The 27,112-nt window shown below is 38.2% G+C and overlaps 1 protein-coding gene across 1 annotated transcript in view; it reads right to left on the reverse strand.

Annotated features, from left to right (window-relative positions):
• The window catches only part of LOC128868087 (sodium channel protein 60E), a 95,702-nt gene that overhangs the window by 19,146 nt on the left and 49,444 nt on the right, over positions 1 to 27,112 (reverse strand). Inside the window, exons 21-25 of the mRNA XM_054109820.1 lie at positions 18,334 to 18,467; positions 17,463 to 18,132; positions 16,999 to 17,358; positions 12,025 to 12,133; positions 5,855 to 6,036 (exon numbers count right to left, since the gene is read on the reverse strand). Of these exons, the coding sequence (XP_053965795.1) occupies positions 5,855 to 6,036; positions 12,025 to 12,133; positions 16,999 to 17,358; positions 17,463 to 18,132; positions 18,334 to 18,467 (1,455 nt within the window). The remainder of the gene's footprint in view (positions 1 to 5,854; positions 6,037 to 12,024; positions 12,134 to 16,998; positions 17,359 to 17,462; positions 18,133 to 18,333; positions 18,468 to 27,112) is intronic.

Below are 27,112 nucleotides of genomic sequence, written 5' to 3' on the forward strand. Positions count from 1 at the left end.
GAATGTATGAGTTGTTTATGGAACATATGAAGATAGAGCGAGTAAGTACATTTCCATGTGCTGCACATACATACATATGCACTTTGGTAGATTGGCATACGAAACGAAAGAATGCAATCAGTTAAGTACGGGTGTATGTAGTAGAAAGTAACTAAGATGAGACTAATTTTATAAATTTCATTTCAATTCATATGCAATAAATGCTCCTAAATTACTCGATTTACATTTTATAAGAATGAGCTATGTATGTATGCATGTAAATATTCGAGAAATGTACATATGTAAGGCGCGTTTCATAATTATAAGACATCTTTGGTACACAATATTTGAACTACCATAAGATCGCTTTTACTTGCCGGAGTAGCTTTTATTTGACGTGATTTTAACAGTTAGAGACTTAAAACTTACATCAATTGATTCTGGTGCGAAAGTTCACTCTATTTTGTAGAACCGTTATCTTTTTCCAAGAAGCTGCACTTTTTTTTAGTTTTTTTGGCGTTTCATAATGATAAGTCACTACTCGAAAATAAGCTTCTGAAGAAATAGAAGCTGCTGATTGTTGTTTTGGATAACTTTAATTACAATTATATTAAATTTAACCTAAAATGCCATTAACTAAGGAGGCTTTGCACGAAAGTACAGAGGATTCTGTACAAAATCGATGACTGGTGCACGAGACAAGGTCTGTCTGTCAATCCGAACAAAACCACCATAGTCTTGTTCACGAGAAAACGGAAATTGGATGGACTTAGTCTTCTAACACCAAAAGGGGTGACAATTGGTCTTTTCGATGAAGCTAAATATTTAGGAATAATCTTAGATAAGAAGCTGACTTGGGGGACACACGTTTCAGTGAAGGGGAATCGCGCATTAAGGATTTTTCAGCAATGCCGCAGAGCCTTTTGGTAAAACCTGGAGTCTGAAACCTGCTGTGGTCCTATGGAAATACACAGCACTTATTAGACCAATCATCACTTACGCCTCGGTGGTTGTTGTAGCAGCATAAACATTCCCCATACATAAGACGTTTTTCAATAGGTGCGCTTCAACTTTTTTCCGATAGGGAGGGTGAACGACGCAATATTTTTTATTTTTCGCTTGTCATTTGTAAACTTTATTAGTATACATTTCATCATGGAACGCTACACACTTGAGCAACGATTGCAAATCGTGCAAATTTTTTATGAAAATAATCGTTCTGTTGCTGCTACTTTAAAAGCATTTTTTTCCAAAAAATCATCTTGAGCTCAATTTTGGCTCAGTGGCTTTGTCAACAAGCAAAATATGCGTTACTGGGCAGAAAGCAATCCACACGTGATTCATGAGGCACCGTTGCATCCCGAAAAAATCACGGTTTGGTGCGGTTTACATGCCGGCGGCGTAATTGGCCCATATTTTTTCGTTGACAAGAACGATCGCCACGTTACTGTGAATGGAAATCGATACCGCGACATGATAAACGATTATTTTTGGCCGCAATTGAATGGTATGGACTTAAACGACATGTGGTTTCAACAGGACGGGGCCACAAGCCACACAGCACACGCTACAATTGATTTGTTGAAGAGTAAGTTCGATGAGCGCATTATTTCCAGAAATGGACCGGTCGAATGGCCGCCGCGCTCGTGTGATTTGACGCCTCTAGACTATTTTCTTTGGGGTTATGTGAAGTCATTGGTCTACAGTAACAAGCCGGCGACGATTTGTGAGCTCAGAGCCAATATTGAACGCCAAATTGCTGGAATTTCGGCCGATTTATGCAAAAGAGTGGTCGAAAATTGGGTTCAACGATTGGACTTCGTAAAACGTAAAAAAAAAATTTGTTAAAAAAGTTAAACCGTTTGTGTTTTATTCAAAAAAAAAAAGTTGAAGCGCTCTTACTGAAAATCCGGATCGTTCCGGTAACGTAGAACCGACTGTCATGGGAACGATGCCGCAGAGCTTTTGGTGTTCTGGCGGCATGGTTAAGTCCCCACTCCGGGAACTATACAGACTGCAAAGAAGCGTATGTTTATGTATTATGAGTGCCATAAGTAAAACCTCCGGCGATGCTCTAAATGCTGTGCTTAATTTGCTCCCCTTGGATCTAAAGATACAACAGTAAGCAGTAAAAGCAATGTGTAGACTCTATAAATATGGTTTCTGGCACGAAGACGGAACTTCGGGACACAGAGAAATCTTTAAGTTGCTATCTGAGCAGTATCCACTGTTGTTGGCACCTAAAGACGACCTGATACCCAGAGTTTCATTTGGACGAAAATTTGATGTCAGAATCCAAATGGCATTCAGGGAGGTTTGACAGATATTTTCTTTAACGATGGATCTAAGAATGAAATAGGGCTTGGAGCCGGATGGCGATAGTAATAAGTATCACTATGCTATGGGGGAAATGGTAACTGTTTTCCAAACGGAAATTTTTGCCATGCTGAAAGTAGCCGAATGGATAATCGAGAGGCGATGGAGCGGGAAGAAGATTAGAGTTTTCACTGACAGTCAGGCTGCACTGAAGGCCCGGAAGAATGCGAAGCAAACCTCAAAGATTGTTCAAGAATGTAAGGAGAAGCTTACTTCTATCGCAATACAAAACAGGCTTGTACTTATATGGGCTCCAGGACATTCCGGTGTTCAAGGAAACGAAATTGCCGATGAATTGACCAACCGTGGATCAGCGACTCCTCCACAAGGGACAGAGCCAATAATCGGAATCAGTTTCGGAGGAATCATAAGTTGGATCAGCGATCATGTATTCAATTTATATAAAGTGCGGTCTAGAACACTGCAGAACTGCAAAGTGATTTGTGGCAAGTCTGAACAGAAAACTGTCAAACTTTCTACTAAAACTCGGAAGGAAAGACGTTCGGTTGATGGTCAGTATTATTACAGGACACAATCCATGGGATCAGCATATGACCACCATTGGAATCATTGAGGACCCGATGTGCCTGTCTTGCTTGGAGGAGGCGGATACCATTGAGCACTTCTCTGTGAGTGTCCTGCCTTTGCTGGAGCAAGGCTACGAGTTTGGGGTTCCGATGACGTGAGAATGAGTAATATTCGTTCTCTAAAACTGGAGGATATTTACAGATTTACCAACGAATCCGGAAAAGTCTCACAGAGCCAACTACTCCTGTCTCTGTTTCTATGCTTTCCTATCTCTTTCTCTGATACTTTTCTCCTTTCTCCCTTGACTATCTACCCTCTTTCCAGAGCTCTAAGTACAATGCGATTTTTAGCCTGAGTGTTTTAGTAGCCACCAAATCTCTTGGTGCTCCTTTGCGCGACCAATCCAAATTTCAACCTAAAATGCCGAGCGGTTCAATATTATCACAAGAGAAGCGTGGAACAATTTTGACCTACAATCAAATTAATTGCAAAAAAAACAGGCAGAAGTCGTTGTGTTATCCGGAATTTTTTACGGAGTCCTGAGAATTACAACAATTTTATAAGCCCCTTTGGAAGAAAATTATCACTATCAAGTCGAGAACAGCGAGAAATCATAAGAAAAGCTTCTAACTTGACAAAGTCTTGCGCCAACTTGGCCGCTGTTGTTCAAAATAACAATTTCCAATTTCATATTATTTTTCTAAAAGGTTGTATTTTCAGATGACAAGAAAAATGGAACCTTGATGGACCCGATGGTTTTTTAAATTATTGGAGAGATTTTCTCAAGAGCCCCCTCTTATTTTCTAAGCGCAACTTCGGTAGGTAGGTTTGAATCTCGGTGAAAGACCGGAAAGAAGAAAAAGTTTTTTCTAATAGCGGTCGCCCCTCGGCAGGCAATGGTAAACCTCCGAGTGTATTTCTGCCATGAAAAAGCTCCTCATAAAAAAATATCTGCCGAAAAAATATCTGTTCGAAGTCGGCTTGAAACTGTAGGCCCCCCATTTGTGGAATAATATCAAGACTCGCACCACAAATAGGAGGAAGAGCTCGCCCAAAAACCCAAAAAGGGTGGACGACCAGTTATGTATATACAGGGCCCGCCATCTATCGTTACGGACTTGAACTAGGTATTATTTGGAGAATGGTAACACTTAGCTGTCATCTGATTTGACAGAAAATTAGTTTTATTCTTCCGCTGAACGAAAATGGTTGTGTATAATGGTTGCTCAAAGAACGCTGGGAAATATTGCGACATTACTTTGAAACTCATGGTAATGTTGCAGAATGTGTACGAAAATTACGTACGGCAATGGGAAGAAGAAAAGCACCGAATGAAGCGTATGTGCGTTACTTTGCGAAAAAAGTAAGAGAAACTGGGTTGTTTATTGACAAACCAACGCGTGACCGACCAAAAACCGTGCGTACACCCGAAAATATTGCTGCTGTGGCCGAGAGTGTTCGTGAATCACCAGGAACATCAGTTCACCGTCGTTCTCAACAATTGGACATTTCGGAGACATCATTGATACGAATTTTGCGTAAAGACCTTGGTATGACGCCGTACAAAGTCCATATGAATGAAGTTGTGTTCCATCATGAACCGGAAGGATTGTACTTCAAAATAAAAAAAAACAGTTTGGAAAAATATTGAGTAGTTTCTTTTTTATAGCATTTTAAATTCCGTAAAGTTATATGGCGGACCCTATATAACCCTATATAACAACGCCCGAATCCACGTAAGTAGGGAAAAAAGGCAGTATTTGACCGATCCATAGAAACTATGAACTGGCCGGCGTGTTCTCCGGATCTAAAGCCAATGGAAAACATTTGGGGTATATTAGTCACCAATTTGACAACACCAACGAGCTTAGAGCGACAATTAAGGCAGACAGTCGGTTCTACGTTACCGGAACGACCCGGAATAAAATCCGACCAAGGACTGTCACTCCAGCAACATTCCCAGTCCGTGTGTGGAGAATATTTCTGCTGCTACAACAAGAACAACAACAGAATGGGCTTCTCTAGGTGTAAATTTACTTAAAAAGTTAGCAGAATCGATGAAAAAAACGTTATTTTGTGTCGCTAAAGCAATTGGTGCTTGCATAAAATACTAAAATATTCTAGTCGACAGAAAATAAAAATCGAAAAAAGTACACTTTTGTTAAACGATCACTTTAGTTAAGCAGTGTCTTATCATTTTGAAACGCCTGCAAATACGTTTTTGCTGAAAAATTTTCTTTATGTATTAAAAAAAGTTCGAAATTCTGTAATGAAAAAAGTTCGAAATTCCTGTAATGAAACAGATAACTTTTGTTATTTCAATCGATTTGTAAAATTTTTGTTTTCCTCTGAAGTCTATAAATTAAAATACTTTGAAAAATTAGGGGGGTCTTATGATTATGAAACGCACCTTATATATGGTATAAGTTACATATGCATGTATGCATGTATGTATGTGATACGAGTCAAGTATGCACGATTATTGATTATTTAAGTACAATACATGGGCTTGAATATTTTTTTTTTTTTGTTTGTTTTGTTAATTTTTTTTTTTTTTGGCTACACCAAACTATATAGACTACCACCTACAATTACCTCTTGCACAATCATCAAAATTTGCTAACAAATTTAAATCACTTGACTGTGAGCCACTTCGTAAAACGTTTGAGACCATATCTGCGAGCAATGACTCATATGTTAGGGAGAGACAAGAGGACATTCTAGAAATAGGACTTAAGACACAAATTTACAATTTTTTATAAACAAACAAAATGCTGTTGCATAAATGGGTGCTAAGTAATTTAGTAAATATATAATATATATATATATATGTAAATAGTAGTAGAAGATGTATTGGTATTAGTTTCGTCAAAAATTGCTATGAAAACTGCATTTGAATTTGAATTTTCGTTTTGTCACCAATTAATTGAAAAAATCAACGTTTCTATGTAAATATTATAATCATCAGTACCGCTTGCCAAGTTCCTCGTTTTGCTGCTTAATATCCTTCACCACGTCGTCTGCGCCAGAGACCAACATCAATGGCAGATTGAGCCAAGGGCCAGCCAATTCGCTGAGGTCAGACGCATCCGAGGCGCGTGATGATTTGCGTGAGGATGCACGGCTGGAACATTGAGTACCACGACGACTGACCTGCGTATGAAATTTGGATGAAATGGAATGTGAGTGAGTTAATAGTTAATAGTGAATGTTAAATCTATATTAGTTTGGGGAAAAAGAAGCACATATTTCCTCGGTAGCTGGCTGTAGTGATCGATATCTCGTAAAGTAGCGATCAAACAATTTAAAGTTTATGCGAGTTGTCAAGGTGACATTTCACACTACAAAAAATACTATTTTTTATTTGTTCCACGCAGTTGTGAGTCACAGGGTGTTAACAATGGAAGTCAACAAAGAGAAAATTAAGTAGGTTTTACAGTTTTTCTTTGATGAAGGCGAAAATGCAAGCCAGACCGCCAGGCCGCTAAAATTGTGAATGGAGTTTATGGTGCTGCTGCATGTTTCAATTATTAAAGGTTTGCTTACTTGTGACATTAGAATTTTGACACTCCTTTACAAAAGGTCGCATTTAAGAAGGGCGTAGAAAGTGGAAAATTTAATACTTCTTTGGTAAAAATGGTAGCAAAAAACGTTTTCTTTTTACTTAAATTATAACTGGTACAAACAGAAATTGCCAGGAATGATATTAAAAAAAATGTTATTAAGTTAAACCCAGATTGATATTTAGTGAATTAATTTTTAAATTGAAAACTGATCACGAAGTTGGGAAGTTTAACCAATATGAAGCTATTATATTACCTAAGCAGTATGACCCTAATGAACTCCTTGCGCCTTGCTTTACTATGCGATACGATTATTCATTCCTAACTAATACTTGACAAACTACCACGGGCATGAAACACCAAATGATAGAAAATGTTGTTTGTAATAGCAGAGGCTCCTCGACAGGCAATGGCACACCTCCGAGTGTATTTCTGCCATGAAAAAACTCCTCATAAAAAGCCATCTGCCATCAGGAGGCAATGATTAGTTACATATGTACTTTATTGCTAAATGAGCTCTTGTTGGTAACTTATGTATCTTTAAAGTAACGTAGTAAGTACTTCCCCCACCTGTATTTGAAATGTATTGGACTCAAATTGTCAAAACGTTCATCTTTCACGTTCATTGCCCCAAAAAGATGTTTTGTGATATCCTGATTTAAGCTGTATGCCAATAAGTTTCCCATATCGTCTTGGTTATTCACATACCGAGCAAGTGCTTATACACGCTTTTGAAAACGAAATGTTTTTCGTACAAACTTTACATTTCTTCCACTTTTGCTAAAAATTTCTAGAGTTAACAACCCAGTGTCTTGCTAAGGGAGCCGATTTGTCAAGAGGGAATGAGAAAGCTGCTTACTGAGCAAACCTTTTATTATTGAATCATGGTGCTGCTGCTATAACAGTTAATAGGTCTGTTCATGTAAAAATTATATAGTAACTTGGCAGTACTTTAATTTCCGAGAAGTCTCGCTCAAAGAGAAAAATATCAAAAATAGTACATGAACGCAAATAGGGGTGGGGTTAAAGTAGTAGCATACGCCGATGACTTGGCCCCAATGGTATCGGGACCGTTTCCCTCAGTCTTAGCTGAAATGGCTGTACTCAGTCGCTGGGCTACTAGTTGCGACCTCCGAGTCAACTCTAACAAAACGGAGCTGGTGCTATTCACCAGAAAATATAAACCTCCACCCTTTCGACTTCCCCAATTAAAGAACCACGTGCTCCCGCTTTCATCGGAAGTTAGGTATCTGTAAGTGAAACTTGACTCCGAACTCCATTGGAAGCTACACATTGAAAATCGGAGAAAGAGGGCCAGTATAGCCTCTATGTTCGATAAAAAAAGGGGACTCAAGCCACAGGTCGTGCTGTGGATGTACAACGCAATGGTTTTGCCAATTTAAACGTATGGATGCCTGGTTTGGTGGGAAGCTCTTCGGAAGGGCTATAATAACACTAAACTGGGGAGGGTGCAAAGGACTGCATGTAAAACCTGCCCCAGTGCTGCCCTGAATGTCCTTTTGCACTTACTTCCCATTGACTTTTCCGTCATTTCGATCGCAGCTCAAAGTGCTTGTTAAAGAAGGTTGGCCTCTGGCGACAATCTCTCAAGGGACATGGTAGCATATCGAGCAGTTACCTCCCCACTTCTCCGACTTCGAACAGATCTCTCTATCCGCAAAGTAGAGTTTGAGGGTCGTGCTAAGGCAATCTTTCCATAATAGGCAGCATTGAATAGAGGAGAAAATCTGCACCGAAGCTTGCACCTCTGTCTTCCAAGATGGAATCGGGAATCGGTGAAAGGGTTTTCTCCAATTCAGCCATTTTTTCTATCTCCTTGAAATTGCCGAATACTGCTGGTGGTTTTCAGGCAGAAGTCTTTGCGATCCTGCTGGCATGCAAAATGCTTAGGGAATGTGGGAGCAAGGGAGATATTAACATTTCCTCGGATAGTCAAGCCGCGATCAAGGCGCTGACCACGCCATGGTGCAGAACGAAATTAGTAAACTGCTGTAAGGAAGAGATGAAATCTCTTGGGTGTGCAGGTGACATTTCTTTGATCTGGGTACCAGGCCATAGGAACATAGAAGGAAATGAAATTGCTGATGAGCTTGCCAGGAAGGGGACTGAATTGGCCTCCTACCCGGTCATCGCCATCCCCCGGACAGTTGTTAAAGAGGAAATGCACAAATTATTTCTTAGGAAAACGTAGAAAAGTTGGAGCTCCATTTCTTCATGTGTTATTTCGCAAACCCTTTGGCCCCAGTACAATATACGAATAACTCAGAAAGTCCTTTGGACTCCTCGCATTTCAATTTGCAAACTCGTAGCTGTGTTTACCGGTCACTGGACGATCGGCACACACGCAGAAAAGCTAAGGTTACCATTTAACCCCCATTGCAGAAGCTGAGAAGGAAGGTGCCAGGCTTGGCAGCTAAACGATTAAGATTACTGGGTGCTCTTCTCTTCGACAGCCAAGGGCAGTGCGTCAACCTATGGAAAATCCCATCAATCTTCTCCATTATATGAACTGCTCTGCTGGGCTGTAGATATCTGCTTGTTGGAGGTCTCAGAATTGTATCAAAACGGCGATTTAGTGCTATTTGGCTATTTCAACCATTTCACCTACCTACCTACAGGAACAGCTCATTAAATTCTTGGCTGGAAAAATCACTAAAATTAAAAAAAATTTAACTTTAGCTACCTCGTTATAAATTCAAAACTAAAAATAAATGAAGCAAATAAAATGCAAAATAATGATCTTCGGAATCACATGCTTTTATTGCATCTCAATAATTTGTTCCATTTCATCATCACTGTCAGATGAGGAACATCCATTAGCAACTGTATTGTTGTGGTAATCACCACTTTCTTTATACTATCCTTGCTTCGGTCTGCGTATGCACTTATATGTAAATATATTGCCAAATTAGTTCATAACCCAGAAGTACACATCATAAAGCTTTCGATTTGTATTTTAGAAACTGCAGCTATGGTGACTGGAGGCTGTGGCTTAGAAATACATACCTCTATGTCATTGGCCGATTCGCATTTAATATTATTATATAAATGGTGGTTAAATTTCAAGGGCCGATGTTGAATGCAAACCACACCTAAACGTCAAGTTTTTTGCTGCATTTGATTTGACATTTTTCAATTTCAGACTAACTCAATTTGAACCATGGAAAGATATATAATCGAGCAACGCGTTAAAGTTATTCAGGCTTATTATGAAAACGGGCGTTCAAATCAAAATGCATATCGCGCACTTCGTCTTCATCTTCATCTTCAATGATGAGGCACATTTTCATCAATAAGCCGAATTGCCGCATTTGGGCGAATGATAATCCAAGCGTGATTACCGAAAATCCAATGCAGCCACAAAGAGTGACTGTTTGGTGCGGTTTAAGGGCCGGCGGCATCATTGGGCCGTATTTTTTCCAAAATGAGGCCGGTCAGGCAGTTACTGTGAGTAGTGTTCTCTTGGAATTGGAAGATATGGATGTGGACGAAATGTGGTTTCTACAGGACGGTGCCACTTGTCACACAGCTAACGAAGCAATGGCTCTTTTGCGCGCAAAATTTGATGGCCGAATAATCTCACGTCGCGGCGATGCCAATTAGCCGCCAAGATCATGTGATTTGACACCATTGGACTTATTTTTTTGGGGTTATTTGAAAGAAAAGGTGTACGTTGATAAGCCAGCAATAATTCAAGAGCTAAAGGATGAGATAATTCGGCACATTAACGGCATAGAACCTCAATTATGCCTCAGCGTCATCGAAAATTTGGACCATCGGATGGAGGTGTGCCGCCGAGGCCGCGGCGGCCATTTGGCCTATATTTTATACCGTGCGTAATTGAGCTATACCAATATTATCATAATAAAGAGAAATGATAATAATTTCCTAAAAAAATTGTATTTTATTCAAAATCTACACCGGCCCTTGAAGCTTAACCACCCTTTATAAGACTTCAAATAAACTTTATACATTTTATCTAAAATATATTTGCTTGCATTCTCCATTTTTATTTAAATTGAGAATTTTGACTCTATTCGCAAATCTTAATTCGTGTTTATTTTTACTTTGCGATCAGCTGTTTTCCTCACTTGAAAATTCTTACAAGTAAAAATGTATCCAGTAAAAATTTGCAAATTCCCCTCAAAATGAAATGTCATTTTGCTCTCTCACTTTTTCCTACTTTGCAGGTTTTTTGGTGACATGAACATCACAACGTGATAATTTTTAAAAATTGTTGCAAACCATTTGCTTCATGAACAGACTAATGATGGAAAGATGCGCCTATCGTGGTACCGCTACTTTGCTCTCAGCGAATTTGACAATGAGTGACGTCATATTAGCACCCGTATGGCCAGATTGTCATTTTCGTAACTTGCTTTAGAATTTTCTTTGTTATTTAGTCTCGGGGTTTTAGTTCTTTTTTCATGACATTTTTCCAGTCTGTTCTATTTAAAATGTAATGTTTATAATATTGTCAAATATACATTTTTTAAAAATTAGTTCAATAATTCGCGCAGTTTTATTTAGCTTTACTTTTTTAACATCTGGTCACATTGCGCGCGATCGCGATTATTTTTGGTGTTCTTCTCCTTCCAACAGTCAATTCTCTCTTTTGCTACTGCAGTGTTGCCTAGCTTTGGATATAAAAACGTACTAAAATGCCCATTTAAAGAAATAAAATACCAAATTTTTATTGAATTCCTTAAATAACTTTGTATGCGTGACAAATTGTTCTTAACATAGAAGAGAGAAGAGTCTTTGTTAAGGGCAACTCTTTTGTTAAGGGAACGACTTTTTTGCTATATCTAAGTTTATGTAACTCGATAAGGTACTCTTTTCGTAAAAAATATCGTTATGGTTTCTTAAGTATTTTCTGGTATTTTGTTCCTTATTTTTACTATGAATACACCTCTTGATGCCCTATGTCCCACTAAGGATTGAGGACCGGAAGAAACGATTACACCTCTATGATTTAATTCGCATTCCGTTAATTTAAACGCTTTTTAAAATGTGTAAAAAGGTTTTCAATGTTAAGAAGAGTTGAGAGAAGAAGATTTAATAATATATTTATGTTGGAATAGCTGCAAAAAATTAAATTTACACTTTCAAAATATCAAATTTTATAATACTAAAACAAATTTTCATTAACACTAAAATCTTCTCAGAGTGCCCTTTTTTAACATTCTTTTGTTTAATAATATACCTTTTTTTTTAACTTACAGTTTCCCTAGTTGTAAATTAAAAAAAGAAACAAACACCAGACTTAAAAATTTTCGTATTTTGGTTATAAAAAAGCACTAAATTTATTGCGAAGAGCAAATGGTTGGCAACACTGCACAACTCAGCTAATGCGACGTCACGTACTCTCTGATGGGCGCAATCTTGTTTCTATCATTCTTCGAACAGACCTAATTACGTGCAATTTTGGTTTCGCCGATTCCATTTAGGTAAACCATTTGTGCAAAAATAATGGACTTTCCTTTCCCAAACTAATATATATAATATGTATATATAAGTATAGTATGTATATGTATGTATGTATATTGATAAGTACTTGGAGATGAAAGAAATTGAGCGCAGACAATTTAGACTGCCATCCACCGGGACTCGATGTTTGGGTCATGCTGTCACCCGAGTTTGAGCGTTCCTTCTCTTTCTTCATGCTGGAAATAAGAAAAATATATACAGTTACATTTAAAGCTTCATATGTGGTGTTGATACTTAGCAGCGTTTATTTTTTTGCATCAAAGCTGGGGAAGCAAATTCGATTTCAAATTATTTTTTAAGATGGTTACATATTTTTAGAGTACCTAAAGTTAAACTATTTAAAGAAATATTCATATTCTGCAGTCCAGGCTTACCAGCCATACACAGTGACGTTCACAATAGTGGCAGCGGGACATATTGGAAAGATTTGATTATTTATAACTTATATATTTTTTTATAAAAATACAGCTTATAGATGATAGTGGTCACCATATTTATAGTGAAGTGACCACAAATAAAAGACATTCGAGTCAAGTGCTCACGGCGGTAAAAACGTTTTTGCTGCAGATGCTAAAGAAACTATCGCTGGCGTATAACCTCTATACGCCCATGTGAGAGGAACCAGCGAGCATGCCACGCATACCACTAGTATGCCGGCACAGAAATATTAGAATGCATGAAGCTACAAATATGGTGGATCCAGACGTATTGTTCCATTTAATGGGCGCCGTTCAGGGTATTCCCGAAGTAATGCATAAAGTAATTCCGGAAAGAGAGTCTCCCCAGAAGAGGTGGCGGGATTGTTTTATGGGCTACGTAATTCGACAGTTGACGATGGTCGCTGTAAGTGCGAAGGCATTTTGAACCCTACCTCACACACCAAAAAACACAAAAAAGAAAAATCTTTATACTGACAGCTCAAAGATGGGCAATAGCACTGGATCTGGAGTGTATTTGGATTGCCCTTAATCCTTAAATCATCCTTAAACTGCTCCTTTTGACTCCCATACCGGTGTTGCGTCTTCTAAGCTGAAATCTACGCTATGACAAAGCAGCTAAAATAATAAGACTCCAGCAATTCTTATCATTTTTGTTGATAGTCAAGCCGCGATCAAGGCACTGGCCGCATTAATTGAAAATGTGTTAAAGAATGCAGGAGTTCGCTTTCGTTTATGCAACAACATCCGCGGACCCCGGTCACTCTGGAGTGGAGGCAATAGAAAGAGCGTATGAGTGTGCAAGGAAAGACTCTAAGCGAGGACCTTCAGCGAGTGGTAGAGCGCATTAGCATTCCTCTAAACACTACGATCTGTACACTACGATTGACTTGAGCGTAATCGCGGATACCAATAGAAGGTGATCTCTGACTACTAACTGCAGGGTCTCCAAAGCGCTCTGACCAAAATTGAATCTTCAAAGGACAAAACGTCTGATTGGATTTAACAGATCAAGTACCAGTTTCCTCACAGGCACACTATTGGCATCCTAGCCATTAGAATGGGAGTACCTCACAATGGCTTTTGCAGGAGCTCTGTGAATGTCCTGCACTTCAAAGAAGCCGTGCCAAATATTTTGGCTCATATTTATTTGAAAGCTAGGAAATTTGCAAAATGTCTCACTGGGGGGGCTAGTTACCTTCTTAAATAGATCTAAATGGTTTTACAACAAAAACTATATAGCCTATGATCGAAAAGTACCGGGAATGTTTAATTTAAACGAACCGCGCACATGGGAACCGGCCCATTTTTTTTCTTATGACACACATCTGTCACTATTTATCCGTTTTGAAGCGTTTGAGAGATGCTGTACAACGCAAATGGCCGGAAATGTGGCAAACAATTCTTGGATTTTGCGCCATCGCACCGAGCCCAAATTGTGCTGGATTATTTGACCAAACACCAAGTAAATACCATCATGCAAGTACCGCATTAACCTGATATGGCCCCGTGCGACTTCTTTTTGTTTCCCAAGTTTAAGTGTACCACTTCGTGAAAAGAGGTTTCAGTCGATAGAGGAGATCAAAGAGTATGCGACGAAGGAGCTGAAGGTCATCCATTCGTCGGCCTACCAGCGGTGCATGGAGGACTGGGTTAAACGTTGACACATGTGTGTGTTTCTTCAGACGGGTCATATTTTGAAGGAGATAAAATAAATTTGCCTGACATTTAACTCTGTTTTGTTTTATTTAAACATTCCCGGTACTTTCTGATCATAGGGTAACTAAGATTTAAAAAGAAACAAAAAAAAATGTATCAAAATTGAAAAAGTTCTGGGATGCAGTTTTGTAGCTCACTTAATTTTGGTATGGCATAAAAGCTATATTCTCTTTGCATACGACCTGTAATGGAACACCAGGAAATTTAGCGAATTACGCTCAAAGCAACAGCAGAAAATATCCTACGTGAATTGTTATACATTTGAGTTGAAGGCGTGTGACCTTAATGAACCATTTTGATCCTTAAGATCCAGCGATCCAGGAATTTTTATACCAACACACCTTTGATATAAAGCAATCTCTTGTTACCATTCATGAAACGATAATATCCTCTCTCAATAAATTATTCACGGGCGTATATCTTTAACATTTCATTCAGTTGAAGAATTTTGTCTAGAGCTAATCAATTTTAAGGGGGCCCGGTAGTCTAGACATTTCAAAAAATCGTTTTTTTGTTTTTTTGATATTTCGATAGTATAGTAACTTGAGAATATACTGTGAAATTTTCATGCGGAAAGTCCCAATATTATAGCTTCTGCAGCCCATTAACTAGGTAGAGAGCGGTCCGCGCGCTCTGTACCTCAAACTTTCAACTCATTTATCTCGAAACGACTTTTTTCGGCCTACTCAACCGAATCGTCTGAAATTGTAATATGTTGTTCACAATATCACTGGCTATCGCCCGTACTAGAATCATATTATTATTTCAATTATTTCGAATTTTTTTGATTACAAACTGAAAAAAAGTTAAATGAAACACCTAAAAAATTTAAATATCATTTTCCATTTTTTTTTTATGGCAAAAAAAAATTCTGAAAATACCTTAAGTTTTCGAGCTATAGATCACCGGGACCCCTTAAATCTCGACGCTTGAGGGGCTAGGGGTAGTCAGAATTTTCAAAAAATTGAATTTTTTTATATTTTCTTAAAGCATAATATCTTAAAAATATTGTGTGAAAATTTGAAGTGAATCCGACAAATACTTTTCGAGTTATTCAACACTTAACAAAGGGCGCTCGGGCGCACCGGAATCAATAGCAAACTTTAAATGCGTTTTTCTCAAAACTATGCGGCCATCACGGCCACGGTTAGCAAATGGGTAACTACTACCTACAAGCGAGCTTGGCAGGCTGAGAGAGGCTGCAGATGGACAAAACTGATGTTACCTGTCATGTCCGATCGACTGTCGCAAACCCTTCTGTCATTAAGCAGAGGGGAGTGCAGACGGCTGGTAGGACTGATGACGGGCCACTTTCTGTGGGCAAAGCACATGGAAAGGTTGGGCATCTCAGATAGTGTACTCTGCCCAGCTTGTGAATAGGAGGATGAGACGGCGGACCACTTCCTGTGTGTCTGCCCCGCCTTCGCTCGAATCAGGTTTGAGGTCTTTGGCACTGATGTGTTAAGAAGCGACCATCTTGGCTCCTTGGCACCACAAGATCTACTCAGATTTCTTCGGAGATCGGGTAGATTTAAAGAAAATTAAAAGGGAATCCAAGTGTAGTACAATGGACTCAATTAATGTCTGAGTGCTGCACTTGCTAGTTGTCCCGACAAAAAAAAAAAAAAAAAAAAAAAAATGTTTGTTGGACTGGTGATCACTGTAACTTAAAAGCTGCTTGGTAGATTTCAATAAAATTTATACTGCTTTTGAAAAACATAAAAAACTCGTGCCTGATCGAAGGTTTTTTTTGTGAAAATTTTCGATTTTTTTTAACAATTAATTGTCGGTTTTTTCTCGAAAATCTGAAAAATATTTCCTGAGGCCGCCATATTGTTAATTTTGAAAAAAAGGCGCAAGATTATCTATTAATAAAAGTACTTTCTCTTGTCCGTTTGATTTTAGACTTGTGATGATCACCGCAAGGGACTTCTGGAGTAACGGGCTCCACACAAACAGCGATAACTTTTACAATTATTATTAACTTTTATAATTACAATTATTTTTTTTTTTTAATTTTCCTGTTTTTATTTTTGTAAAATAAAGCAATTGACTAGCAAAAAAAACTTATTGAAAGTCATCATTTTTTTTGGCTCTGACAACGCCTAACCCCTTAAAATTAAAAGACATTTTTTTTTCATTTTTGTATGTAAAAGAAGTTAAATAAAAAGCCTAAAAATTTAAATATCGTTTTTAATTGTTTTTATTGTGAAAAAGAATCCTGAAAATACCTTAAATTTTCGAGATCTAGACCACCGGGACCGCGGCCGCCGTAGCCGAATGGGTTGGTGCGTGATTACCATTCGGAATTCACAGAGAGGTCGTTGGTTCCAATCTCGGTGAAAGCAAAATTAATTAAGCATTTTTCTAATACCGGTCGCCACTCGGCAGGCAATGGCAAACCTCCGAGTGTATTTCTGCCATGAAAAAGCTCCTCATAAAAGAATTTGCCGTTCGGAGTCGGCTTGAAACTGTAGGTCCCTCCATTTGTGGAACAACATCAAGACGCACATCACAAATAGGAGGAGGAGCTCGGCCAAACACCTAACAGAAGTGTACGCGCCAATTATTATTTTTTTTTTTTTAGACCACCGGGACCCCTTAAATCTCGGCGCTTAACCATCTGCTATTTTTCTTGGCTCAGCGTGAAAATAAATATTACCTGTACGTCCTGCGGCAGCCGGTTCTACGTTAGCGGAATGACTCGTGTTTTTCCCGACCAAGAGCTGCCGCCTCAGTAAACTAGCCCTATCTAGTGTACCGTACCCCAGGCCAATTGTTGGATTTCTTACTATTATTATTGCTTTTTTATTTTATTCCATTTTTTATTTTATTTTTTATTTTATTCTATTTTTTAATTTAATTTTTTTTGTTTTTCTGCTTACCGCTGGTATTCGTGCCACGCATTCTGTATAGTCTTAGCCGCCTTTTCTTGTCGCTTCCAAATACGTGTTGACGAAACAATTTCCAACTCTTTTCGTGTGGGGAATTGTTTCTTGAATTTCACGTCCATTTGCTCCTGCAACTGCTTGAAGTTGTCCGTCTCCTCAACATGACCCAACACATGTTTGACTAGCGCATGTAAAATATCAAGGCAATGAATTTTATTACCCCTCGATATCGGCAAATTGAATGAGACCAACGCCACAGTGTTGGGCTTCGAAATGCCAAGCGGTGGATCGAGCGAGGCAATGAAATCCGAAAGTTGACCGAAATGTATGAATTGTGTGGCGTGTGGGTCGTATCTGTAAAACAATTTAAGAGACATAAAACAAAAAAAAGCAGAGTGTATAAAATTATGTTTGTACGAGTGCAAAACACATATCTACGAATATATATTTATACTAACTTGGACCATCTGATATAGAACATCTCCAGATCATCTTCGACAATACCGATCTCTTCCTCTTGATGTGCCTGATTAAAATTCTCCAAAATAATTGCAATGTACATGTTAATCACAATCATATAACTGATTATAATGAAACTAGTAAAATAGGTGATGGCCAATAGGGGATGGCCGCAGTCTCCGTTTGTTTGTTTATTGAAGAAGGGATCGCAATCGGGTGGTTGAATCATCAGTGATTCCAGCACATCATTCCAACCAGCGGAGGTCATTAGCCGAAACAACAGCTGCATGCTGCGTCCGAATGTCTGAAAGTTCACCATATCATCTAAGGCGCCCTGCAGCTTAACATGGCCGAACAGTGACATGCCCAATATCGCATAGATGAAGGTGATCAATCCCAGTAGTGCGCCAATATTAAATAGCGCCGGCAGTGAGACAACTAAAGCGAACAATAGTTTACGTATACCTTTGGCCGCTTTAATGAGACGCAGTATACGACCGATGCGAAAGACGCGTACCACACGCAATAGGGTTGGGCTGATGGGCAAATCGATCATGATATCCTCCATGAGGATGCCGAAAATTGAGGCGAGCACAAGTAGGAAATCGAAAACGTTCCATGGCACAGTAAAGTAGTGATAACGCAAACCGATGATCTTGACGATCGCCTCTGTGGGAGGCGAAACGAAATTGGGATTTAGTGCACAGAACAGAATGAATTGGGTACAAAAATTACAAAATATTTACATATTTACATTTAGAAACATGCATATTTTTTTTTGCTTTTTTTTCGCTTTTTTTGCTTTTCTCTTTTTTTGGCATCGAATAAATTCTCATCTATGCTATGTATGTAATTGTGTACGGTACTTACCCAGACCAAAAACGGTGGTAAAAAATGCATTGCTTACTTCGAGTATAAAAAACACAGAATGCGGTTGATTGTAGTGCTCGATACCCATTGTTAACATATTTAAAAAAATCAATACAAATATGGCTATTTCGAATCTGGGTTGTTGTTTTTTTTTTTTTTAACGTATGCAGCGTTGTTGTAGTTTTTGTGTTTTTTTTTGTTAAGTGTTTCATTTGCGGGCGTTGACATTTATTGTATTGATTGTTTCATGTGTTTTTTGTTATTGTTGTAGTTGTAGTTGTTTTAAGAAGTTTCAGTGACGTTTACATGTAACGTTAGCCGTGAGGAAAGGGGGAGAAGAGTTATTGAAAAAAGAACACATTTTAGTCATATTTATTGAAGGAAATATATTTTTAGAAATTTATTTACATAACTGAAAAAATTTACATACATTTTTTGTAATTGAAAAGTTTTATTAAAATTAAGTAAGAAGGAATGATGAATTAAAAATTATTATAACCTGTGCGAACTAAATTAATTTTAATATAAAATTGAGAAAAACAAACTCTACGTGGCATTTGTAAAATGAGCGAAACACTAATAAAATATCACTAAAATAAACTCTATTTGATTTCTAATACGTAACTCCACTACACGCATAACGGTAAACATTTTCTGCTAAAATTTTAATTGTAAGAATTGTAAAAGATTTTATTATATTTAATTTTTTTATGTATATATTAAATTTCCTAAACTTCGAGTACCATAAAACTCATGCAGCCGCCTAGTATCATAAAGGCGAATTTCTATGGTACATAAAAATAAATTTGGCAAAAAAAGTGGTGTAAATATTGAACAGCCTATAATTGTGTACGCTGGAAGAGCCTTGTCGAGGCCCTATGCTCCCGAGAGGTTAGGTTAGGTTAGCCTGGTTGGCAATAAGCCACGCATAGACCTTTTGGTCCCTAGAGATACCAGATGGAGACCGACCTCTATGAATACCTGAAGTAGACATCATGTAGGATGTCAGCGCTTTTGGCGAATCTAAGTAGGGCTGGGAGCTCCGATTTTGAGACGTCTTCCAGACCCTCAAACAGTGGGGCTCCCAGGCATCTTAGTCGCGTTTTTAATAATGCCGGACAAACGCACAAACGGTGTTCTAAAGTCTCCTCAACATCCTTTCCGCATTTTCTGCATTTGTCCGTGTTAGCAATCCCTATCTTGTACGCATGTGCAGCCAATAGATTGTGACCTGTTAGCATACCTATGATAGTTCTGCGAGAGCGTAAGTACGAATTGAGTCAGTTTTTTGTCGTTAGTTCTACACATGACTTTTGCTGTTTTGCATGTGGTCAGGTTAGTCCACCTAGCTTCCACTTGCCTTTTCATGGGGTCGTCCATTTCGTTGTATATTGTGTTTAGCGGTTTTGGTATGTCGTTCTCTTATTCAAATGGTAGATGTGAAAAGTTCTATGGTCAGGCTTCATGCCTTTGTGCGATCCCTCCTCTTCAATTGTAGTGCGAAACCTTCTCTCCCAATTAAAGTACGGAGTCATGTAGTCTGTGCCACCTGAGCTCCACTTTCCTATTGAGCTGTGACCGAAGGTTCTGCAGGTGAATACCCCCGCAGCCAATAGTCTCCTCGCGGATTTCGCTGCCAGGTTTTCCGCCATGAGGTCAATAGGTGGCATGCGGAGTATCATTTCCAGCGCCGCCGATGGAGTGGTCTTCATCGCTCCTGTTATGCACAGAGCAGCGAGTCGTTGAATCCTTTCCAGCGGCATTAAGTATGTCAGTTTTTTTGTCGCAGTCCACCATACTAAGGTTCCATACAGCAATATCGGTCTGACTACTGCTGTGTAGCACCAATGCATCAGGGAGGGTGATAGACCCCAAGTAACGCCCAGCATTGCTCCCGAGAGGAGTGAACAAAGAAAAAAAATTAATTATGTCAAATGGCGTCTTGAAGGGGGATCCTATACGAATACTACAGAAAAGTTTCAGACCAGTAATGGTGAAGTGGCAGGCTAATCACCTACCCTACCAGAAAGCAACACAGATTAACGAAACCAACGCAAGACTGAGTCTTGTCACGGCCCTATGCTTCCGAGTGGAGTGCACAAGGAAACGAACCAAAAAAAATGTGAATATGGTTTGAGCCATTCGCGAGATAGAGCCAGGACGCGTCAACATGGATTTGCAAGATTGGTCTCACAGGTCAAGCTACGCAGCAAAGCCTGTCCAGACTGCATTTGAATGAAATTATAGTGCACAATAAATCGGAATTAACCCCTTGCTTAATGCACAGAACAGAGTCTGACTCGAAGGAACATTTTTTTCCCAAACATGAATATGACGAATCACGCTCGTGAATAGATCGTCGGGCCAAACGTAAACATCACGAGCGGAGGTCGTGTACAGATCGTCGGACCAAATAAAAGGTTTTCCACTAAGAAGTGTTATTTTGATATTCAAAGAAAAATGCTATTTTTTAATATAACTGATCGGATGTTTCTTTCATTATAAAGAGTAAGGTATGCCGTTAATAGTGGAAAATAACATCAGCCAATTGACCACCACGACCACGCTTACAGGACAATAGCATTTTCATGAAATTTTCCATAACCGAATTGCAAAGAGGCTGCCCTATATCCTCGATAGCCTCACGAATTCCATATTTGAGGTCTTGAATCGACAATCGGCTGTTGGCGTAGACCTTCTCTTTCACGTGGCCTTAAAGAAAAAAGTCACAAGGTGTTAAATCACAAGATCTCGATGGCCAATTGTGATTACCTCTTCGAGAGCTAACACGGTTCGGAAACTTTCCGCTTAAAAGATCAATGGTTTCGTTGCTTGTGTGGCACGTAGCGCCGTCTTGTTGAAAATAAACCTTGTCCAGACCAATACCATCCAACTCCGGCCATAAAAAATGGTCAATCATATCTCGATAGCCTTTTATATATTTAAATAACACCTGCTATGGGGAAACCCTTTACTACAAAACTGCCAAGCTTTTTCCTAATAATTTGGTCTTAAAAGTCTTAAATTTTGATGAAAAATGGCCGAATTTTTAAAATGTTGTGTCTTGCAATTTCAGACCATGGAACTTCTTTCTCTGGAGCTACTTGAAAAATAAGATCTAGACCAATAAGCCCGACATGATTCTAGAGCATCACCTTTGGAAATACGCGATGTACTCAAAATACCCTGCGTCGGCAAGACCTTTACTGTTTGTTCTAACGAAAAAGAATGTTACAGGATTACAAAAATTACTTATTTTCGAAAACTAATAAAAAAAAAAATATTGCGGGTTATTCCGTGCTTGCTGTGCCCTGACACCTGTCCTGTCCGTTAACAGAATAAACTGGGCAATCGAGAGCTTTTCCCCTTTCAAATCTCCAGGTATCGATGGTATCATGCCAGTAATGCTTCAGAAGACTAAAACCTTGGTGGTTCCCGTTCCTTCTAGCTGGAAGAAAACCAAAGTGGTCTTCATTCCTAAGATCGGAAGGAGGGGCCCCGTCCTGACCAAGGACTTCAGACCTATAAGTCTTACCTCCTTAATTCTCCAGGTGTTTGAAAGAGCGATCGACCATCACATCCGAGATCACTTTGAAACCAGACTTTCTCCAGCACAGCACGCATATCTGAAAGGGAAATCTACCGAGTCAGCCTTACATGAGGTAGTAGGGACTGTAGAGAAATCTCTGGAGGGAAAACAATTCACTTTAGTGGCCTTTAATAATATTACGGCGGAGTCAATTGTTACGGCTCTAAATAGGCTAGGGTTGGAAAGACCTATCTACCTCTGGATCTCGTCCCTGCTTGGTGTTAGGGAAATAAATCCTGTGGCAGGAGGGGCTTGAATCACTAGATTCATAGTACATAGGGGCACACCACAGGGCGGCGTCCTCTCGCCACTCCTTTGGCTAGTAGCTGTGGATGAAGCTTTAACTGGCTTAAACAGGGGTGGGGTAAAGATGGTAGCATATGTCGATGACTTGGTCCTAATGGTCTCAGGTCCCTTCCCATCAGTAATGGCTGAAATTTTGGAAGGTGCACTGGCTACACTCAGCAGATGGGCTGTCATTTGCGGTCGCAGAGTCAACTCTGACAAAACGGAGTTGATGCTATTCACCAGAAAATACAAGCCTCCGCTTTTTAAGCTTCCAAGACTTAACAAACAGTGTCTTACTCTTTCATCGGTAGCCAAGTATCTTGGTGTTATACTTAACCCCAAGCTTCACTGGAAACTGCACATAGAAAATCGAGTTAGAAGGCCAATATAGCCTTCTACGCCTATAAATCTATGTTCGGCAAAAAATGGGGTCTCAAGCCACGTGTCGTACGTTGGATGTAGTGGTTCTGCCAATTTTGAAATACGGTTGCCTAGTTTGGTGGGTAGCTCTTCAAAAGGGCTACAACCCCACTAAATTGGAGAGAGTGCAGAGAACTGCATGTGTGGGCATCACTGGTGCTTGTGGAACATGTCCCACTGCTGCGCTCAACGTTATTCTGCACTTACTTCCTGTGGATCTGCAGGTTAAATCCATTGCTGCTCAGAGTGCTATTAGGCTGAAGGAGATTGGCCTTTGGAGACAACTTCCTGTAGGACATAGTGGCATCTTGAAGCAGATCTCCCCTTCCTTCTCTGTTATTCGCTCTGACCTCTCCATCCGCAAACTGTGCTTTGAGGGTTGTGCTAGGACTATCTTTCCGAGCAGGCACGATTGGAAAGAGGGGAGAGTCGGTACGGATATATGTAGACACCTCTGTTTTCACTGGCGGATCCTTTCACAGGTAGTGGTCCACATTATGGTATCAAAACGACACATAAGTGCTACTTGTAGTGTACCTGGGGTACTCTTGCCATCTTACCTACCTACCTACCTATTCCGTGCTTGGTAATAAGAGAGAGTTTTTATACCGTCAAACCAGAGGTGTCGTGGTGGGCATTTTAACGTGTATGGATTATGTTTCATACATAAATGTCATGGACCAAAACACATGATGAAATTAAAAAATATTGTTTCGAAAAAATGTGTGTTTATTTTATGAAAAAAAAAAACCTGTGGTCTTATTGAATCACCCTGTATTTGTAAAAAACATATAAAAAATCTAAATTTATTGGTTTCTAAATATTTTTAAATTGAAATTAAAAAGATTTGTTTCGAAAAATTGTATGTTTAATTTATGAAAGAAAATCTTTGGGCTTACTGAATCACCCTGTATTTGTAAAAAATATTTTAAAAAATCTAAATTTATTGGTTTCTATATATTTGTAAATTGAAAATAAAAAAAATTATTTCAGAAAATTGTGTGTTTAATTTATGAAAGAAAATCTGTGCTCTTATTGAATCACCCTGTATTTGTAAAAAATATTTAAAAAAAATCTAAATTTATTGGTTTCTAAATATTTGGAAATTCAAATTAAAAAAAATTGATTCGAAAAATTGTGTGTTTAATTTATGAAAGAAAATCTGTGGTCTTATTGAATCACCCTCTATTTGTAAAAAATGTTTTAAAAAAATTTAAATTTATTGGTTTCTAAATATTTTTAAATTCAAATTACAAAAATTGTTTCGAAAAATTGTGTGTTTAATTTATGAAAGAAAATCTGTGGTCTTATTGAATTACCCTGTATTTGTAAAAAATACTTTAAAAAATCTAAATTTATTGGTTTGTAAATAGTTTTAAATTGAAATTTAAAAAAATTGTTTCGAAAAATTGTGTGTTTAATTTATGAAAGAAATTCTGTGGTCTGTGGTCACCCTGTATTTGTACGGTCGCTTTTCTAGTCCAATTAAAAAAATTTTAATTTGTTGGTCGGTTGAATTTTCCGTTATTTTTTCCATATTTGTGTATATTTTTAAGCAAATTGAGAACTAATACAGTTAATCGTATAGATGTTTTCGTTTTTTTTCTATGTGGTTTTAAAGCTTTACGCACTCCTCAACATCATTAAATATACCAACAAACTAAATATTCTTAATAATATGCATTACATAGTTTTTTTATATTAGTTACATATGACTATCGATAAATAAGTCGACTACCGACTTAGGAAATTAAATAAAACGAGTATAATGAAAAATACTACTTATGCATTTAAGAAAATATAAAATATTCAACTCAAACACACACACTAATATGCACAGCTATAGCAAGCAACAAATAGCAAACTGAAGTTGAAAACAGCAAACAACAATGAACGGATGACATGGATTTTTCACAATGATTTATGCGTAAAAATAAAAATATACATATGTAAGTAGGTCTCTCCTTTGGACGGAGATCACGTAGAGAGGTGTTACATACAAACATACTGGGAAGTGTCACACTACAAATAAAGATTTCATTGCATACTTGTTGGGGAATCAATTACTATACATTCTCAGGAGAGATGATCAATGCAAACACTTACAGGGTCACTTTGTGCCATCACAATTTATGTACATTTCAACGACACTAATATTGAAATATGGGTATGGAAATTTGTCTACTTTATGTAGATTTACATACTTAGTAGGTACTACATAGGACATACAAATTAAATAGTTTTGGGGTTTTCTACGCTTACAGTTCTCCCACAATAGGAAACTACAAACTGTAGAACACACCGCAACAATCGTATTACAAGTAAAATATCTCACTCGCAATTAGAGAAGAAAGCAAGTGTTTAAATAATTTTATCACCAAATCATTCAATCATTCAGCTATGTATGAACAGCTAAATTTGTTTGTGGGCGGCGGGTACGCACTGCGGGTACGAGTATGCTAAGAGCGCACTGTAGCAGTAAATTCGTTATCGCAACGAGAGAGTATATTTACATATGAATGTGCCTAACTATGTATGTAGGTATGTATGTATGATTAAAATTGTAACACTTTTACCAAAAAATTGAAGAAAACCACTTTGAAAGATTATAAGCGGTTGCGATGCAATTATTTTTAACGTATGCGAGTATGTATGTTAGTACGAGTACTCATTTTTCAAAAAACAAAACAAAAAAACAACAGTATTGAAATTAGTTTAATGCGAATAGGATAAGTAAAGTAAGTATTCAGATAGCTTCGAGTTTGTACAGTGACTCACAGCTTATTTGATGCAGCCAAAAAAAGAAATTTCTAAAATATCAAATATTTTTTTATGGTATTGCAGAAAAAAATCTTATATTTTTTTATTGTTAAATCATATATTCTATTTAATAACAAAAAATAACAAAAAATGTTTCTTCATAAGAAAGATATGGTAAATTAAAACAATTCAGTTACAGTTTTGAGCTCACAGCTTAAATGATGCACTACAGGTTGAACGACCAACTTCACATTGCTTGTATCTGCAGCTCATGACATCAACGTCAAAATTGTTCTAATGACAGTTCAATATATTGTTTATACGCCATCAAAAGCATTTGCGTCTAAGTTTTGTTGATTTTTTTTTTTCTGTGACGGAATTCAAACGTCATAGTGTGATTGCGTTATATATATTTGGCTGGAAAATCACAGCCAGTCATTGTTCGTGAGCTCATTCACCTCAAAGTGAACAAAATGTTTGTGTATTGCACTATAAAACGTTACAATGATACTGGTAGCATTGCAAAACGCTATGGAGGTGGACCAAAAAAAACCGCAACAACGCCAGAAATGGTTCGGAAAGTGAAGGCTCGACTTGAACGAAATCCACGTCGAAGTGGAGGAAAAATGGCCATAGAACTGAAAATATCGCAAGACAGCATTCGACGAATATTGAAAAATGAGCTTAAAGTCGAGGCTTACAAAAGTTCCCAAAAGCACACGCTCTTTCACCACAGAAAAACAAAGTTCGGTGCGAAAAAGCAAAGGACTTGTTGCACGAGTTGCACGAATGTTGCGAATTTCCTAACATTGTGTTTTCTGATGAAAAAAAAATTTCCAAATTGAGCAGTTCATAAACACTCAAAACGACCGTGTTCACTTGACCGAACGCTCATACGAGAATTTGAGCTTTCGTATGACCACTCGAAGCAATTTCCCATCGCAAGTATGGGTTTGGGCCGCAGTGTCCGCTGATGGACGCTCTCCAATCGTTTTTATCGAACCTGGTGTCAAAGTGAATGCGACTTATTATCGGGAAAATGTTTAGAAGCTGCTTTAGAGCCGTGGACACGCAAACATTTCGGTCGTAGACTATAGACGTTCCAACAGGACTCGGCACCGTCTCATAAAGCTCGTGTGAACCAAGAATAGTTAAAAAATCATGTTCCATACTTCATTTCGTCCACACAATGGCTATCGAATTCGCCAGACGCAAATCCGATGGACTATTCCATCTAGTCCATTTTAAAGAGCAAAGTGAGGACTACAAAATATGCCAGTATGGATGCGCTGAAAAAAGCGATTATACGAGAATGGGTCAAAATACCTCCAGATCACATTCGTGCAGCATGCAACTCATTTTTTGACCGTATGAAGGCTATAGTCAAGGCAAAAGGTGGTCATATCGAGCTAAAGTGAATATATGTTAAAATTGTAATCATTTTTGAACAATTTTGTCTTTGAAATCAATAAAAACTAATCTCACGCAATAAAGTTATGGTGTTTTGAATAGGTAACACTTCATATCGTTCACCCTGTAAATTAAAAGTATTCAAAAAACACAAACTCATTAATATTTCGATTTCATGATTACGGCTAATACTTAGTGGGGTGTTCCTTTAGATTCAGAACAGCTTTTAGTCGGGAATTCATAGCTTCTACAAGTTTTGCTGAACTAATCGGAACTAATTTCATCCCATTCTTCCTGTAGTGCCCGTTTCAG

Source organism: Anastrepha ludens, chromosome 6, assembly GCF_028408465.1.
Source record: "Anastrepha ludens isolate Willacy chromosome 6, idAnaLude1.1, whole genome shotgun sequence".
NCBI lineage: Eukaryota > Metazoa > Arthropoda > Insecta > Diptera > Tephritidae > Anastrepha > Anastrepha ludens.